Below are 18,417 nucleotides of genomic sequence, written 5' to 3' on the forward strand. Positions count from 1 at the left end.
GTCTATGGTTTCTATTCAGTCACACTTTAAAGCCATTTTTACTTGAATTTTCCAGCTTCAATCTATTTCTTCTAGAATATTTCACATTCTACATATATTTACCTAAATTACAGCCCAGAATAAAAATAACTATTATAAGGGATAAATGAATTATAAAGATGGCTCAATATTCAAATGAAAAATTAGAAAATGATTGTTGTAAGTACTGGATTCTAAACTTTCTTATAATATCAAAATCCTTGTAATTTAGAACTACTTAAGACAGATAACAGGTTTACTAAGAATAAGAGACATGCTTTGACAAAGAACTGACACCCTTAGCATTTTAGTTTTAATATTAGAAACTACAATAATTTACAGTCTTCCTCAGTACCCTCCTTTTTAGGGAGGGTACTGAGGAAGAATAACAATAACAAGGCAGAATAACAATAATTTGTGAATATATTTTTATATCATGTGAGCCCTCAAGACTTCGGAGAAATATTTAAAGTGATATAACGTGAAGATAATTATTAAAATTCCTTAGGTCTTCCAATATATTTTCTGCCAACTTGCCATCTGTACACTTTTTTCCAATTCCTGGGGAATTGCAAATGTAGATGAAGGAGCCTGAGTAAGAGGCCATGCACCAGCCTAGAAGGAGAAAAGTCAAATAGTTAAACATCTCACTTGAAAGTAAATGTTTATAAAATGATTTAAGCAACTAAAGCACCTTTTTCTCCTTCCTCAAAATGTTGATAAAACCCACCAGCATTACTATCAAGGCACGGTTCATTCCAGATCAATATAACATATAACTTTAGAAGCTATAATATTCTGATTGAAAGAAAGGTAATCAGGCATCAATCTATTAATCATTTGTATCAGAGTATTTGAAATGGTTAGTAAATGCTCACAATGAAACACATATTCATACCTGTAGAACATATATTTGAAAACTAATTCCCAAATCTATTACTGTGTCTTGATTTTTGATAAAATTGTTGAACTTATTGTTCAGATCCGCACTGACACTCATATCTGTGTACATCCGATGTAGCTTGCTGGTAAATTCATAACCACAGGCTTGCTGTAAAAGAAAGTTTTAAAAAACATATGACTTAAAAACAAAAATAATAAACCATACTAATTATTAAGAATGCTTTGCTACTGCTAGGTCTATGGTCAAAGGTCCTGCTTGTACACTTACACCAAAGGCCTGTATTATTCATGACCCAAAGCAGCTATTCAAAACCTTTCAAAAGTTCCTTTTTTTTAATGCAGATTAAATAAGTGAATGAAAACAAATATTTATGAAACAACAAATTTCCCTTTAAAAGAAGAACTTTTCTATAAATCTGTATATCATTTCAATACTATAAAATGCTCCATTACTGAATGTAAGATGATACCTTATAATGTTTACAGATAGTATCAAATACACATGAAAGATAACTGGGAATATCTGTTAAAAAGGAGGGGTACTGAGGCAGATTTTTAACACCATTAACTGAGTAATGAAGAAATCTATTTCTTTGAAGTTATTCAAAACTCTGCCATCACCAGGTCAGAAAATCTGGATCTCTAATCTTGGGATATAAAAAGTTTTGTTAACATTACCTCTAAAAATTAAAGGGTAAATTATTTTTGGTATATTTAAAAAGGACCACATATTCAATGCATACCATACAGGAAAATTATCAACTATTGAAAAACTCAGGTTAAATAAAATTAGCAACTGCTTATCTTATCAGTGTGTAAGCTAAAATGACATAAAAGTGAACTGAAATTCAAATGCACTCCACAAAACTTGTACTTAAAGGAATATTTTAGGTGTGTTCCTTTATACGTAATACAAGTTTTTTGTAAAGTTAACACGTTATCTTGTGGATGATTCTATATCAACATATAGAGAGACTTTGTCCTTTAATACAGCATTTGCATATCCCACCATGAGACTACACCACTTTACATTTAACCAGTCAACTGTTGATGAATTATTTCCTGTTATTACTCATATTGCTACAATGAACATCTTTGTGTGCTAGTGGAATAATTTCTAGGACACTATCATATCAAAGGCCTACAGTACCTTTAATTTATTGATCATGGCTTCTTCAGAATCCATAGACATGGATAACCCATGAATTAAACGTTTCGCCAGCATTCTTGCGTAGAACTATATTAAAAAATATTTTAAAAGATTACTTCCTTTCTGATGATTTAAAGTTCAAAAATAAATCAAAGCTGACACATAAAACCTCTCGATTCACAACTTACCTTTTGAAAAACATCCTTATCGTCGATATATTTAAAGACAGTAATAAAGCTCGTGAGCTTGTCCTCTACTTCATTCTCTGTCATCCCCTTGGCTGATTTCTTCAGCAAGTTGTCACAGTACTTAGCGAGCTCAAATAGAAATTGACAGTAACGCTTTCAGAGGGCCCTTCTCAAAGGAGGCACAGTGGCAACAACACAAAATAAGATCACGGTCTTTGCCATCCTCAAGCTTATGTTTTAATAATCATGGACATGCACTAAAGAACTTGAAATATATGTCATCAGGGAAATTTTTAAAAAACTATAAACAGTAAAAAACCTAATCAACCCTGAATGATCAATACAGCAATGATATAAGTAATTAAGTTGTTTTTTTTTTTTTTTTGGCGGTACACGGGCCTCTCACTGTTGTGGCCTCTCCCATTGCGGAGCACAGGCTCTGGACGCGCAGGCTCAGCGGCCATGGCTCACAGGCCCAGCCCCTCCGCGGCAATGTGGGATCTTCCCGGACCGGGGCACGGACCCGTGTCCCCTGCATCGGCAGGCGGACTCTCAACCACTGCGCCACCAGGGAAGCCCAGTAATTAAGTTTTGATGGAACACCTAGGTAAGTTTTGAGCAGTTCTGTCATTTCTGACATTACATAAGTACTTTTTAAAAATCTCACAACAACCATGTAAGCAAGTTTCCTTTAAAGGTTATCAAACATTTTTCATCAAATTCCCTTTAGATCTCAGATAAAATAAAATCTCCATGTAAAGTAATGCAAATTATTTTAAAGCAGTCATACTTTCCAACCCAAACATTGTAAAATGGAATATTTTCTCCTTCAATTATTTCTTAAGAAAAGGCTACAGACATGACCTACTGCATTCCTTAAATAAAAGCCAAATGATATACAGTGTTGATGTTTTTATTTTTAATAATTAATTTCAACTACTTTTTTAAAAAATGCTACAAAAACAAATTAATTTGACATTCACCTCAGTTTTCATTTTCTAATGCTGACTTTTCATATGTTTACATTTATGCAACCATCAAACTTACCAATTCAGGTGCTTTGCAAACAGACTTGGGTTCTCTGTAATTTACAACTGATGTAAGGGCCTATATAGAAGACAGACCAGGAATTAGCCACCATTAATAGGGTAAAAACACAGCTGGCTCTATATATGCTATAATCTGTACGTCCAAAAATTACTACCCCACATAAAACATGGCATTTTGGGGGTAGTTTGTTAATACTGTTGTCATATCTAACACAGGGTAAACTCCTCTCACTGTGTCCCTCATGGTAATTATATAATGATTACATATAATCCTGTTCCTACTGAAAGATACTCTTCATAACTCATTACTGATATTTGAATACACATAAAATAAGACTATATTTTCAAAAATCTTACAACAACCATGTAGGCAAATTTAAATTTAAAAATTTGTAAAATATAATATTGACTTTTCTTTCAAATATTATTCATTATAGCCTAAGTATTATATTCAAAGGAAAAATGAGCAATAAAGAATATTAAAATTATACATGTATTTTTCAGAACATACTAGTGTATTAACAAGTCTCCTTTTATAGCATAATCATGGGAAGTTCAATTCCCATATAATTCAAGCATTCAATCATTCAATTACTCACTTAAAAGTTAAGTTACACACTTCTATTTTGACTTTCACTATGAAATTGGTTGGTTAAGGTGAATCTCCACCTCCAGATTAGAAATCTCACAATTAGAAGCCCTAATTCTGAAACTACCTTAAAGAATAATGATTAAACGAAGAAAATCATATATAGATAAGAATATATGTATTAAAAAGTTACCTTATCCAACGCACTCATAAAGTGCTGATCACCATTCAAAACAGTGTTGATAAGCTGAACAAATTTACCATGTACTTCCAGAACTGACTCCACAAATAGTGTTGGCATCTAAAAATATGAAATACAAAGTACAAAACCACATTTTAAGAAGTTCAAGGGTATAATTTGGCATAGTGAAGAGTTGTTTAAGAGTAAAGTTTTCCCTAAGCAAATAATGTTACACACGACACACACCCTCAAAAAATGTTTTTAGCTAAGACGGTCTTAAAAATCTAAAACTTTGATGTTGAAATTAGCTGTCATTCAACACTGGAAATGCAGGACTGTAGTTCCTCTGCTAGAAGAACCCATGGAAAAAACACTTCTCTCTGGTGCTGGAATTCTGTATCTTAAGTGTAACAAGATACAATCTCAGAACTACCAGGCCTATCACTTTCATAGAGGATTATGTAAATAAAAACGGCCTTCAAAGGCACTGAAGGCTGAGAGAGAGAGGAGAAGTTAAAAAGCCATTATCTGTGAAAACTGAGACCCCTAGAGTTGGGCAGTACAGTTCCCCACATCTCAGAGAGAAGAAATACCTAGTAGTGCAAAAGTGAGTTTTCATTCTTAATGGAGATAACTATGAAGTTAGACCTAAGACTTCTAAGTCAGCTAAAATTATCTGAGTCTCCTACAAACGCATTCTCTTGTATTTGCATCTCCCAGGCCTTGACACCAAACTCTATGCCTCTATGCCCAATGTCATTCCACACCCTGAATCTGTAAAACTAATATAAATTAAGAAACCTAATAAATAATACAGGCTATTAGATCTAAGCAATATAAATTAATAGTTTTACAAAAAATGGGAAAGCTGCATTACTGTGGCAGGACATAACATCTAAGAATTATCTGCCAAAGACAAATAAATCTACAACTAAGGAGATCAGCATTTAATAAATGCTCCTGAACAATGAGGTCTATACACAGATCACTGCATCACAGGAGGAGCAAACAGCTCCACATAGGAAAGAGAAGTGACATGTGATGTCATGTCTATCTTATTTGTCAACCATCACTAGTAAAAACAAAGAAGGTGGTCCAACAAAATTTGACAATAGGAACACACTTTGATAGGAGACACCTTATTGTAAACAGTAATTTAAATGGCAGGGAACTCTTAAGATGGGGATTAAGGATATGAAGGTCACTGCTGGGTATTTTGGGTAGTAAGCATATATTTAGGGAAGATAGTTTTAATCCAAATTTGCTTCCCAGGCTATCAAATCCAGGGCATGTAAAAGGAAATCAAATTGTAAGTTGTCTATATTATCACTGATTAATACCATTACCACTACAACTAACTAAACATTAATGCCAGTTACACAGAAACAAGACTGTTTAGAAACAGCAAACAGGGACTTCCATGGCGGCGAAGTGGTTAAGAATCTGCCTGCTAATGCAGAGGACATGGGTTCAAGCCCTGGTCCAGGAAGATCCCACATGCTGTGGAGCAACTAAGCCCGTGAGCCACAACTACTGAGCCTGTGCTCTAGAGCCTGTGAGCCACAACTACTGAGCCCTCATGCCACAACTACTGAGTCCGAGCGCCTAGAGCCCGTGCTCTGCAACAAGAGAAGCCACCGCAATGAGAAGCCCGCGCACCGCAACGAAGAGTAGCCCCCGCTCACCGCAACTAGAGAAAGCCAGCGCGCAGCAACGAAGACCCAACACAGCCAAAAATTAATTATTAATTAAAAAAAAAGAAACAGCAAACATACTTTTCTGTGAGAAATTAATTAACAATTGCTAAATGAACACGACAGTGTGTAGGAAGAAGTTTATCTTATTCACTGATTTTCTAATAATTGATAATTCCAAAATGTGTCCAACAACTTCTAGGTTTGAACATTTTAATAAAGACGTTTCATTTATTGGCATGGTAGGACTTTTCTTTCATGCTTTTAAACAGTAAAGTCAAAAGAAAAACTCCATGATAATCTGATTAAGAGAAAAATTTTCCAGTTCCTTATGTAACTCACATTTTCCTGAGTAAGATTACTGGTTGCTCTAAGGCCCTCATCATGGATATGATTTTGCAGCTCCTGAATCATATGAGGTAAACCAGTGGACACAGCACGGAGTAAGACATACATATTTGCCATGTCTGAGGGGAAAAAGAAATTTATTATTAAATTTCCAAATAGTTTAAAAATGTTTTTAATATAATAGGTAATATATGGTTCCAAATGCAGAATTACAGAAGAGTATGCAGAGCCAGATCCCCACACCTTTCTCCCAATCACCCCATCCTCCTCCCCTGGGAAAGCAACGTTGTGGTTGTTTAGTATCTTCTCAAAGCTGTTTCCTACCCATTCAAGCAAATACGCTATTCTTCCCTCTGCCCCTTTTTATACTAATAGGGTAGCGTATTTCAGGTACTATAAACAACACTTTAACTTAGAGATCTTTTTACATCAGTACACAAAGCATTTCCTCATATTTTACAATTGCTTAGCACTCCACTTTATGGCTACATTACAAGAATTCCTTAACAATTGATGGGAATTTGGTTGTTTCCAATCTCTTGATATTGCAATGTTACAATTAATAATCCTGCATATGGGCAAGAATATCTGCAGTATAAATCCCTGGAAGTGGGACTGCCATGCAAAGCTTGGTCTTGCAGAAGGACCTTCTAGACAGAGCTCCCAGTGGCCAGGAGCTCCCTTGCCAACAAATGTTGTGATCTTTGCACTGAGAGGTGGAAAATGATATCTCAGTGTAGTGGGTTTTATTTTAAACTTTTTACTGAAGTATAACACACACACAGAAAAATGTACAAACCATAAGTGTGTATCTCAATGAATTATCACGAGTGAACCCCCCTCCCAAAGTTATCACCACCCACAGTAAGAAAGAGACATGACCTCCACTCAGAAGTCCCCTTCATACCTCTTCCCAATCACTACCCCTCCTGTTCTTCTGCAACAATAATCACTGTCGTGACAGATTAGTTACTTACTAAACTAAACCAAACCACAGGTTCAGTTTGCCTGTTTTGAACCATTTATACAAATGAAATCATACAATTCTTTCATGCTTGGTTTCTTTGGTTCAACATGTTCACAAGGTTCACCTGTGTTGTATGAAGCTATAATGTGTTCCTTTTCACTCTCCTATAATATTTTATTGCGTGAATATGCAGTACTTTAATTCATTCTGCTGTTACTGGACATTTGAGCTGTTTCCAGTTTGGAGCTATTACAATGTTGCTGTGAGCATGCTTGTGCATGTCTTTTTGTGCATGTGTGCATGCATTTTGGGTGGGGGGTTGAACACCTATGAGAGCAACAGCTGGACCGCAAGAGATGTGTTTGCTCAGCATTAGCAGTCACTCACTGGCAGTGTCTCAAGGTGGTTGCATTGATTTATACTCTAGGTCCAACATATAACAAGTTCCTGTTACTCTATACACTTCCACACACTTATTATTTTCAGTCTTTTTCATTTTATATCAAAATGTGACTAAGTACTGATACCTTAGTTTGGTTTTAATTTGCATTCCTCTGTTTTAGTGAGATTGAGAGCCTTTTTATATGTTTATTGGCCATTTGGATAACCTCTATTCTGCAGTGCCTGTTCAAACTTCTTGACTATTTTATATTTTAGACATAAACCTTTTTCAGGGATTGCAAATATATAACCGTATGACAGCCTTTTTTTTTTCTTTCTGAGTTATAATTGACATATGTTAGTTTCAGGTTTATAACATAATGATATTGGTATACACTGCAGACTGATCACCACAATCTGTCAAGATAACATCTGTCACCGTACATATTTACAACTTTTTTCTTGTGATGAGAACTTTTTTATTTTATTTTTTTATTAATTTTTATTGGAGTATGGTTGCTTTACAATGTTGTGTTAGCCTCCACTGCACAAGAAATGAATCAGCCATACACATACAGATATCTCCCCCCTTTGGGACTTCCCTCCCATTTAGGTTACCACAGTGCATTAGGTAGAGTTCCCTGTGCTATGCAGTAGGTTCTCATTAGTTGTCTATTTTATACATAGTATCAATAATGTATATGTGTCAATCCCAGTCCCCCAATTCCTCCCACCACACCCCTTTCTCCCTTGGTATCCATACCTCTGTGTCTCTATTTCTGCTTTGTAAATAAAATCATCTATACCATTTTTCTAGATTACACACATAAGCGTCATTATACGATATCTGCGAGAACTTTTAAAATCTACTCTCTTAGCAACTTTCAAATATGCAACATGGTATTATTACCTATAGTCATCATGCTATACATTATTACATCCCCATGACTTATTTTTTTAATAACTGGAAGTTATTAAACCTTTTGACTCCCTTCAGCCATCCCCACTGACTCTGGCAACCACCAAGCTCTTCTCTGTATCCATGAGTTCATGTGTTTTGTTTTTTAGATTCCATGTATAAGTGAGAGCACACGATATTTGTCTTTCTCTGTCTGACTTATTTCACTTAGCACAATGCCCTCGAGGTCGATCCATGTTGTTGCAAAATAGTAGATTTCATTTTTTTTTTTTTTAATGGCTGACTGATATTTCTGTGTGTGTGTGTGTGTGTTTATTTTCAGCCATTCACCTATCAATGGACACTTAGGTTGTTTCCTTATTTTGGTTATTGTAAATAATGCTGCAATGAACATATATGAACAGGGTTCATATATTTTTTGGGGTGTTTTTGTTTTCTTTGGATAAATGCCCAGAAGTAGAATTGCTAGATCACATCATAGTTTTATTTTTCATTTTTATCCCACAACTGTACACGATGGTTCCCTTTTCTTCACATCCTCGCCAACATTTGTTATTTCTAGCCTTTTTGATAACAGTCATGCTAACAGGTGTGAGGTGATATCTTACTGGGGTTTGGAGTTGCATTTCCCTGATGATTAATAATGTTGAGCACCTTTTCATGTACCTGCTGGCCATCTGTAAGTCTTCTTTAGAAAAATGTCTGTTCAGATCTTTTCTTTTCTTTTCTTTTTTGTGGTACGTGGGCCTCTCACTGTTGTGGCCTCTCCTGTTGCGGAGCACAGGCTCCGGACGCGCCGGCTCGGCAGCCATGGCTCACAGGCCTAACCGCTCTACGGCATGTGGGATCTTCCCAGACCGGGGCACGAACCCGTGTCCCCTGCATCGGCAGAGGACTCTCAACCACTGTGCCACCAGGGAAGCCCTGATCTTCTCATTTTTTAGTCAGTCTTTTTGCTATTGAGTTGTATGAGTCTTTTATATATTTTGGATATTAACCCCTTATCAGATAAGTGATTTGCAAATATTTTCTCCCATTCAGTAGGTCACCTTTTCATTTTGCTGATGGTTTCCTTTGCTGTGCAGAAGCTTTTTAGTTTGATGGAGTCCCACTTGTTTATTTTTGCTTTTGTTGCCTTTGCTTTTGGTGTCAGATTCAAAAAATCATCACCAAGACGGATGTCAAGGAGCTTATCGCCTTTGTTTTTTTCTAGGAGTTTTATGGCTTCAGGTCTTAGGTTCAAGTGTTAATTCATTTTGAGTTAATTTTTATGTAGGATATAAGACAGTGGTTCAGTTTCATTCTTTTGCATGTGGCTGTCCAGTTTTTTCAAAAACATTTATTAAAGGGATTGTCCTTTTCCCATTGTGTATTCTTGGCTCCTTTGTCCTATGACTGTCATTGTGATGCTATTTTGATGATCCAATGGTCTTAATGGTTTTTTAATGATCCAAAGTTTTTAATGATAAAGTAGTCAACTTGATCAATCTTTCCTTGTGGTTAGTGCTTTCTGTGTCTTATTTAAAATATTTTTCTCTACCTCCAAGGTCATGAAGTTATTCTCCTATATTATCTTCTGGAAGTGTTACTGCCTTACATTGAGATCAAAAGCCCAAAATGAATTGATCGATTTTGTATATGGTGTTTGAGGTAGAGATCAAATTTTGCTTTTTTCCCACATGGATATCCAACAGACCTGGCGCTGTGCGTTCAAAACACTATCCTTCACCCACTGCTCTGCAGGGCTGCCTTAGTCTTAAATGAAGTATCTACATATGTATGGGTTATTTCTTGGCTTTTTATTTTATTCCATTCGTCTCTTTGCCTATCCTTGCACCAACGCCTCATATTCCTAATTACTGTGGTTTTTACAAGTCATGCTATCCCGCAGTTTTCGCATCATGCTCTTCAAAATTGTCTTGAAGAGTAAGTATAACTTTCAGAGTTTCAGAGTGTAAAAAAAGAATCTTGGGTTTTGAGAAGATTGCCCTGGATCTATAAATCAATGTTGCTTTCATGAATGTTTAGTTTTCTGTGTAGGTCTGACACATATCTTGTTACATTTATTCCCTGCTATTTAAAAATCCTTATTGCTTTTTTCTTAAAAATTCCATTTTATTCACTGCTTATTGTTAACATTTCATTGTATTTTCATTTTGTATTTCCCCTATTTTGAGTGAGACTGAGCATCTTCACATATTTAAAATCTATTTATATTTCATTTTCATGTTCTTTGTCTTTTCTCCTCTTATTTACTAGAAACTCTTAATATATTCAGGAAATTAGCCCCTGTGATTTTTAAAAATGTGTAAACATATTTTCCCAGTTTTTCTTTTGACTTTAGAATACAGTTTGAAAATATACTTTTCCAAAACAATCTTTTAAAATAGATTACGTAAAAAGGCATATCGAATATTTTAGAGACTATTACTTAAATATGTTGGAAGTCTAAGGTAGCTGGAAGATGATGTAAAAAGTGGGTTTATAATTTAATTTCTATTCACATTGATGTTTGGTATCACTTACCATTTTTTTTCTCTTGTCGGATGATATTATGACATTCTGCATGTAAGAACTGTAAGTGGTCTGCTACCATTCGTTGCTGACATTCATGAATTACTTTAGTATATGAACTTGGATGTAAGTATTTTCGACATCGAATTTCTTCATCTTTTAATCTACCTAGAACCTTTAGAAATATATTCTTACAGTCAGAAACTACTATGAGAAAACACCTGTAATATCAATAAGTAACTTACATGGCAAAGTAACTTACAAATAAGAATTATATAACTAATTTAAACTCACATTCTATAAGTCATTTCAAAATTTTATTAAGCTGCTAGATGTCACCTACATTTCAGCACTGTCTTATGAACAGCACGGTCTTATGAAAAGTTAAATGGTCTGCATTTTGCCCTCATTTATTGACCCCAATCATCCTACATATAGACAACCTATATGCAATAGGAAACATGGGTAAAGATCATTAAAAACCAGAATAGGTGGTCACTTTATGAATATTTAACTATCAAACTAGAAAGTAATTTACATCAACTGGATCATGTAGATTAAGCTAATTACTTTATGTTGATTCATCTTACAAAACAAACAGTATGTACATGATAGTGAACTATCACATTAAATATTCCACTAAATTTTTTTAAAGTAAAAAAAATTTAGTCATAGTCAAATATTTCAATCAAGATCTTTATTAAAGCTTATCCTATTAAAAAACCACTGAGGTACAAACAATACACTGGTTAACATCAACAAGAACCAGATAATAAAGATAATAGCCAGAGAATCTGGCTAATTTCTACCTCAAAAGAAAAACAGACCTAGCCATGTTTAGTATACAAACATGACTTTAACCTGCTTATGGATTAACTAAATAAAAAAGGAATTAGAATGTGGGTCTGAGGGAGGCAAGGGAGGATGAGAAAAGGAAAAAAATAAAATAATGAAAATGGGGGGCAGTGTGCATATCAATAAAAAGTAGATTAAGTTTGGAGTGCCTCAATGCAGGGCTTCAAATAAACCACCTGTAGCTGGCAGAAAAAGCCAAAACTAGAGGAAAGATACAGAAAGGGAAGTAGGAAGGCCATATGAATTGTCTGTTAATTAAATGACCTATTCTTATAAATGTTATTTTCCAAATATAATCTCCAATGGCCTTCCTTTTAATAGTTTGAGATCTAGTTTACATATAATATGATTCACCCATTTAAAGTATACAATTCAGTGGTTTTTGGTATATTACATTATTAGTTTTTTTAAATTGTGGTAAAATATATGTAACATAAAATTTGTCATTTTAACCATTTTTAAGTGTACAATTCAGTAGCATTAATTATATTCACAATGTTGTGCAACTGTCTATTTCCAAAACTTTTTCATTACACCAAACAGAAACTGTGTAACCACTAAGCTATAACTCCCTATCCTCCCCTCCCAATAACTTCTAATCTATAATACTTTTTGTATTATTTTGTCTATTCTGGATATTTTATATAAGTGGAACCATACGATGTTTGTCCTTTTGTGTCTGGCTTATTTCACTCAACATAATATTCTCAAAGTTAATCCATGTTGTAGCATGTGTCAGAACTTTATTCCTTTTTAAGGCTGAATGATATTCCATTGTATGTATACACATTTTGCCTGTCTTTTCAACTCCTGAAAGGCATTTGGGTTGTTTCCATTGTTTGCCAATAGCCTGTTTTTGAGAACCAGATATAACAAGGAGAGTATGTATCCCTGATATTCTGTGTGTACTTCTCAGGATTGGATCTAGAACCTTTAACAAGAGTCTAAGATGTAAAAAGGGCTAAGTGCTAAGACCCACTGACTTAGTGTAGCCTGCACTTAACGGAGGAAAATGTCCTAGATAACTTCCTCAAGGTCCCAGAGCTACAGAGTGACAAAGCATGAAAAGAATTAAACAACTCAGACTTCTGGACCTGGGCTTTGTGGAATATTCACCATTGTATCATATCAGTAAGTACTGATATTTCCTGACCTATGGCCTATGGAAGCCTCACTACAGCTATTCCACTTGAAACATTTTACCTTTTCTTAAAAAAATATATATTTATTTACATATTTATTTGGTTGCACTGGGTCGTAGTCGCGGCAGGCGGGCTCCTTAGTTGCAGCATGTGAACTCTTAGTTGTGGCATGCATGTGGGATCTAGTTCCCCACCCAGGGATCGAACCCAGGCCCCCTACATTGGGAGTGTGGAGTCTTAACCACTGCGCCACCAGGGAAGTCCCCATTTTACCTTTCTTAAAGGTAAACAAACTAACAAAAATCATCTGATAATAAAATGCTTGAAATCCAACACTGCTGATGAAACAATCTAGTTAAAATTTCTAACATATCTTATCTGATGACTGAATTTATAATCTCACTATTCTTTTACTGAGAAAATATACATGGAATTATAAATATGGTTATCAATGTGTTGGTTTAATGATTAAAATTTCTCGTGGAGGTTTTTCTCAGCCTTCCACAAACTTAACAGACCAAAAAGACCAAGTATCTAGAATTATTATATTTTTACTATTTTTTTCCTTCCATTTTAGAGGAAGATAAAAACCCCAACCCTTAGCTTTTGTACTTACCCTATTCCCTTATCTACTAAGCACAAAATATAGTTTATTTTGCCAAGAATATGAATATATATTAATTTTAAAGACAAGCAAATCTAGCAATCAGGATTTTATCAGAAAGCATCAACCACAATGAAAACTGGAATAGCACCTTTTCTATGGAAAATGCCATAGCAGGAACAATGATTTATCAATAGGTGTTGTACATTAACTATAACTCAGTGTAATGATCAAAAAAAAAGAACTTTTTCCACCAAAAAAATATATTAACTAAGATAACTAATATTAAATAAAACCATGCCTGATATATAATAGATGATGTAGTTAACATAATGTTTTCTTACCTTTTCCATATACTGTGAGCAATTTGATTCTTGTAATAAATTTGAAGCTTCTTGTTTGTAATACTCTCCTGTTTCAGTCAGGAAGGGAGACTCAAAGATTTCCTGATAAAACTAAATAAATCAATTAAATCATATTTAAAAAATTAGAACAGGCAACTTAAGAAATTAAAGGTCTAATTATTTATGTTTTTAAAGGAGGCTTTTTACCTTTAAGGGGAATTTTTTCTTATACTGTTCAACATGAACAAAGGAGTTAATAACCCCATGGATTACTTTCTGGTTTGGGTCTTCTCCACCACGATCACTAAAACAAGGTATAACACAAAACATTCTTGAGAATACAAATATCTATGGGAATATACCAAAGTATGCCACAATACGGCTGCTTATTCTATTGGTCTAATCACATTATGTATAAAGCATTTTAAAGGTCAATGCACACGATGCTTAAAAATGATTTTTCATATTGCAGCTAAATTAGTATTTATGATAGTTTATGTACATATTAGATTTCAATAAACAACAGAAAAGCTTAACTGTAAAATTAAAGATACTATGTTGACACTAAGATGATACTTCTTCAATTTTAATAAAGTAGCTATGAGCCTATCAATTCAAGACTTTAAATACCAGTGGTTAAGAATATTTGAATTTCACTCACCACAAACTCTATTACTAAGAGGATGTGGTCTGAGAATGCAGTCTTTGAACCATCACAAGTATGCCTACAGTAACCTGATGAGACTCATTCCTCAAAGGTACACTCTAATACAATATATCGCTCATTAAAATGACTAATAACTGTTGTTCTCTCTCTAAGAGGTCTGCCAGAGCCACTGAGTTGCTTTCATTTAAGCACAAAGGTATTTCTCTACTTAGAAATTTAGTGAGATATGTTGTAATATTTCTATATTCTGTTACAGTTACAAAGGGATCTAAAATCATCTCAGTTATTCATGTGACATTTTGGTAAGTTCCTACTTAGTCAAGGGTACTACTGTGATGCAAGTCTTAATCACAATAAGAAATGAAGGTGAAGTTTGGCTTTTATAATTACAGAAATAGGAAAATGAAATAGGAAAAAAATAAGAGTGGACCTAAAGCCACAGTAAAACGGTCTGGCTCTGTGTTGGAAGTTTCTGACTCCAGTAATAATGCTCAAATCAAACCATTATACAGTCAAAGGTTTACCTTTCCATGGTAATCTTCCACCTCACTTTAAAATATTTTTTTCTTTGAATTAATAATTATTTTACAAAGAAAGCAACAGAAAAATATATTATCATCATTTCCTAGTAAAATCTTCTGGTTTTCGTACTGGGATATAAAGATTTTCTAACATTTAAGGAAAGTATTGTGGCAATTACCTTTATATATCAGTGTCCCTCCCTGCCTCTGCCTCCCTCTAATCCTCATTCTGTCTCCCATTAATTATCTGGATATTCTGGGAAAAGTTTGTTGTGCTTGAATTAATATGGCTACAGTCCTTCTGACAGTCACAGAAATGTAGTTACAAAGTCTACATTTTGATATAAGAACTAATAAGAACGATGAGTTCATACAAGGTGACACATGGTGAGCTCCTTTCCTCTGCTGACCTTCCCTCTTAAGCCCAAATTAAATCTGCTGAAATAATGATATAACCTATTCCATGATTTGGAGCGCATTACTTTTTGCCTTTTAACTTTGTCTGGGACCAAATGAAAATCAGTCAAAAGTGAGAAATATCTAAATATTTGGAAAATCAGGTTACCTAAAATTATTTTCATGACCAAATCCTACTGTCCCTGCTCAGCACCAGGAAAACGTCCACTGCTGCTATTCTCAGCACTCCTGCCATTTGTTTCTGACCCCAAAAGGCCCAGAGAAACGGGAATCAGGTAAGGCAGTGCCTAGAAAGAACATCGACATTCCTACTGCTTAATAACTAAATTGTCCTCTCCTGTAAGAAGAACATCTGAACTCAGAAACTCTTAGGCATAATTATTCAATTCACCATACACTTTGATAACTGCACAAAAGGTACAATAGAAAATCATTGTAATTTATTTCTATTAGGCTGACAGATAATGAAAATAAACTGAAATGATGCTAAGTTAGTACTATATAAAAGCAATGACTAAGCTGGTTATCTGAATAAGCTCTGGTCTCATCTAAGAACAGTGATCCCAAGAGACGAGGCTTGAGAAAAGAATATGAAGAATTTTTAGAATATGGCTCATTATTTGATCTTGACAGAACTAAGTGGAAAATGCCTACAACAACCATAATGAAATCACTCAGCTGGGAGGATGGGAACTAATAGGAATAGTTTATTGTAGCCCCTAAGACCAGGGTTTTGGAGTCAGACTACCTAGGTTCAAGTTCTGGCTGCATTAATATGTCACCTTGTGCAGGTGCTTATTAACCTTTAGTACTCAGAGATGTCCCCTTCTGTAAAGTGGGGGTAAGAAATGTATGTACTCTCACGAGGATATGGTAAAGATTATGCATAATCCAAGAAAGTACGTAGCACAGTGCCTGGTACATGAGTAAACCATCAGTAAGCTAGTATTTTAAGTACAGATAGGCGCAAAATGGAGGCATTTTCAATAAATTAGAGAGGAGAAGAAAGCTAAGAGACCAAAAAAAGCACTAACTGTGATTTTAAAACCAAGGCATTTTAGAGAGCAGACCAGGTTTGCAATGGTCATTAAAAGTTAGGCTGGAACTCTCAAAAGTCCTGATTCTGATATGTGACAATGGGTAAATTAATCTCTTGGTGAAACTCCCATTCACCCCCTATGATTAAAATGAGCATATGGTTCCAACAAATTAAATGCAGCCTCCTGCTCTCACTCCAAATCTGAGAAGTGACAGGAAGGATACTTTTTAACACTCCATTGTTGGCTGTAGCCCTTGGACCTGTAGAAATTGAAAAAAAGAGAATGAAGACTAGATAGCACAGAAAAACAAAGTACAGACCAAAATGCACAAGAGAAAGAACTGCTAAAGGGAGTGGGTGGAAGATAGTGAAGGAGGACAGGCAAGAAGTGGTGTTACTGAAAGCGGGCTGGCACAAAACCAGCAAGGTCATCAGCAGACTAGCTGCTCTGCGTGTCCCTGCAGGAGCAGTGAGTGTGGTACCACGAGGAAGGGAAGCGCCTGCGCCCAGACTGCCCCCAGACTGTGCCCAGACTGCCCCCAGACTGCCCCAGACTGCCCCCAGACTGCGCCAGACTGCCCCCAGACTGCGCCAGACTGCGCCCAGACTGCGCCCAGACTGCCCCCAGACTGCGCCAGACTGCCCCCAGACTGCGCCAGACTGCATCCAGACTGCCCCCAGACTGCCCCCAGACTGCCCCCAGACTGCGCCAGACTGCATCCAGACTGCCCCCAGACTGCCCCCAGACTGTCCCCAGACTGCCCCCAGACTGCCCCCAGACTGCGCCAGACTGCGCCAGACTGCATCCAGACTGCCCCCAAACTGCCCCCAGACTGCGCCCAGACTGCCCCCAGACTGCGCCAGACTGCCCCCAGACTGCCCCCAGACTGCGCCAGACTGCATCCAGACTGCCCCCAGACTGCGCCCAGACTGCCCCCAGACTGCGCCAGACTGCCCCCAGACTGCGCCAGACTGCATCCAGACTGCCCCCAGACTGTTCCAGACTGCCCCCAGACTGCGCCAGACTGCCCCCAGACTGCGCCAGACTGCATCCAGACTGCCCCCAGACTGTTCCAGACTGCCCCCAGACTGCGCCAGACTGCATCCAGACTGCCCCCAGACTGTTCCAGACTGCCCCAGACTGTTCCAGACTGCCCCCAGACTGCGCCAGACTGCCCCCAGACAGCGCCAGACAGCCCCCAGACTGCGCCCAGACTGCCCCCAGACAGCGCCCAGACTGCCCCCAGACTGCTCCGGACTGCGCCAGACTGCTCCAGACTGCTCCAGACTGCTCCAGACTGCTCCCAGACTGCGCCAGACTGCGCCAGACTGCTCCCAGACTGCTCCCAGACTGCCCCAGACTGCTCCAGACTGCGCCAGACTGCATCCAGACTGCCACCAGACTGTTCCAGACTGCCCCCAGACTGTTCCAGACTGCCCCCAGACTGTTCCAGACTGCCCCCAGACTGCGCCAGACTGCCCCCAGACAGCCCCCAGACTGCGCCAGACTGCATCCAGACTGCGCCCAGACTGCCCCCAGACTGCGCCCAGACTGCCCCCAGACTGCGCCCAGACTGCTCCGGAAGGCGCCAGACTGCTCCAGACTGCTCCCAGACTGCGCCAGACTGCTCCCAGACTGCGCCAGACTGCTCCCAGACTGCTCCCAGACTGCCCCCAGACTGCTCCAGACTGCGCCAGACTGCTCCAGACTGCGCCAGACTGCTCCCAGACTGCGCCCAGACTGCTCCCAGACTGCGCCCAGACTGCTCCAGACTGCTCCAGACTGCGCCCAGACTGCGCCAGACTGCTCCCAGACAGCCCCCAGACTGCCCCCGGACTGCCCCCGGACTGCGCCAGACTGCTCCAGACTGCGCCAGACTGCTCCAGACTGCTCCCAGACTGCGCCAGACTGCTCCAGACTGCACCC

At 37.5% G+C, this 18,417-nt stretch overlaps 1 protein-coding gene across 6 annotated transcripts in view; it reads right to left on the reverse strand.

Annotated features, from left to right (window-relative positions):
• CUL2 (cullin 2) overlaps window positions 1-18,417 on the reverse strand; it is an 83,346-nt gene that overhangs the window by 14,404 nt on the left and 50,525 nt on the right. For 5 of the 6 annotated variants that reach the window (XM_033439298.2, XM_004275901.3, XM_004275903.3 and 2 more), the window contains 10 exons: window positions 14,054-14,150; window positions 13,847-13,957; window positions 10,914-11,076; window positions 6,115-6,239; window positions 4,091-4,198; window positions 3,307-3,366; window positions 2,260-2,388; window positions 2,072-2,158; window positions 917-1,069; window positions 556-633 (listed from right to left, as the gene is read on the reverse strand). In XM_033439298.2, the coding sequence (XP_033295189.1) occupies window positions 556-633; window positions 917-1,069; window positions 2,072-2,158; window positions 2,260-2,388; window positions 3,307-3,366; window positions 4,091-4,198; window positions 6,115-6,239; window positions 10,914-11,076; window positions 13,847-13,957; window positions 14,054-14,150 (1,111 nt within the window). Of the gene's footprint in view, window positions 1-555; window positions 634-916; window positions 1,070-2,071; window positions 2,159-2,259; window positions 2,389-3,306; window positions 3,367-4,090; window positions 4,199-6,114; window positions 6,240-10,913; window positions 11,077-13,846; window positions 13,958-14,053; window positions 14,151-15,599; window positions 15,628-18,417 lie in introns of those variants that run through there. The other variant, XM_049705563.1, reaches the window with a different exon arrangement.

This window comes from Orcinus orca, chromosome 2 (genome assembly GCF_937001465.1).
Source record: "Orcinus orca chromosome 2, mOrcOrc1.1, whole genome shotgun sequence".
NCBI lineage: Eukaryota > Metazoa > Chordata > Mammalia > Artiodactyla > Delphinidae > Orcinus > Orcinus orca.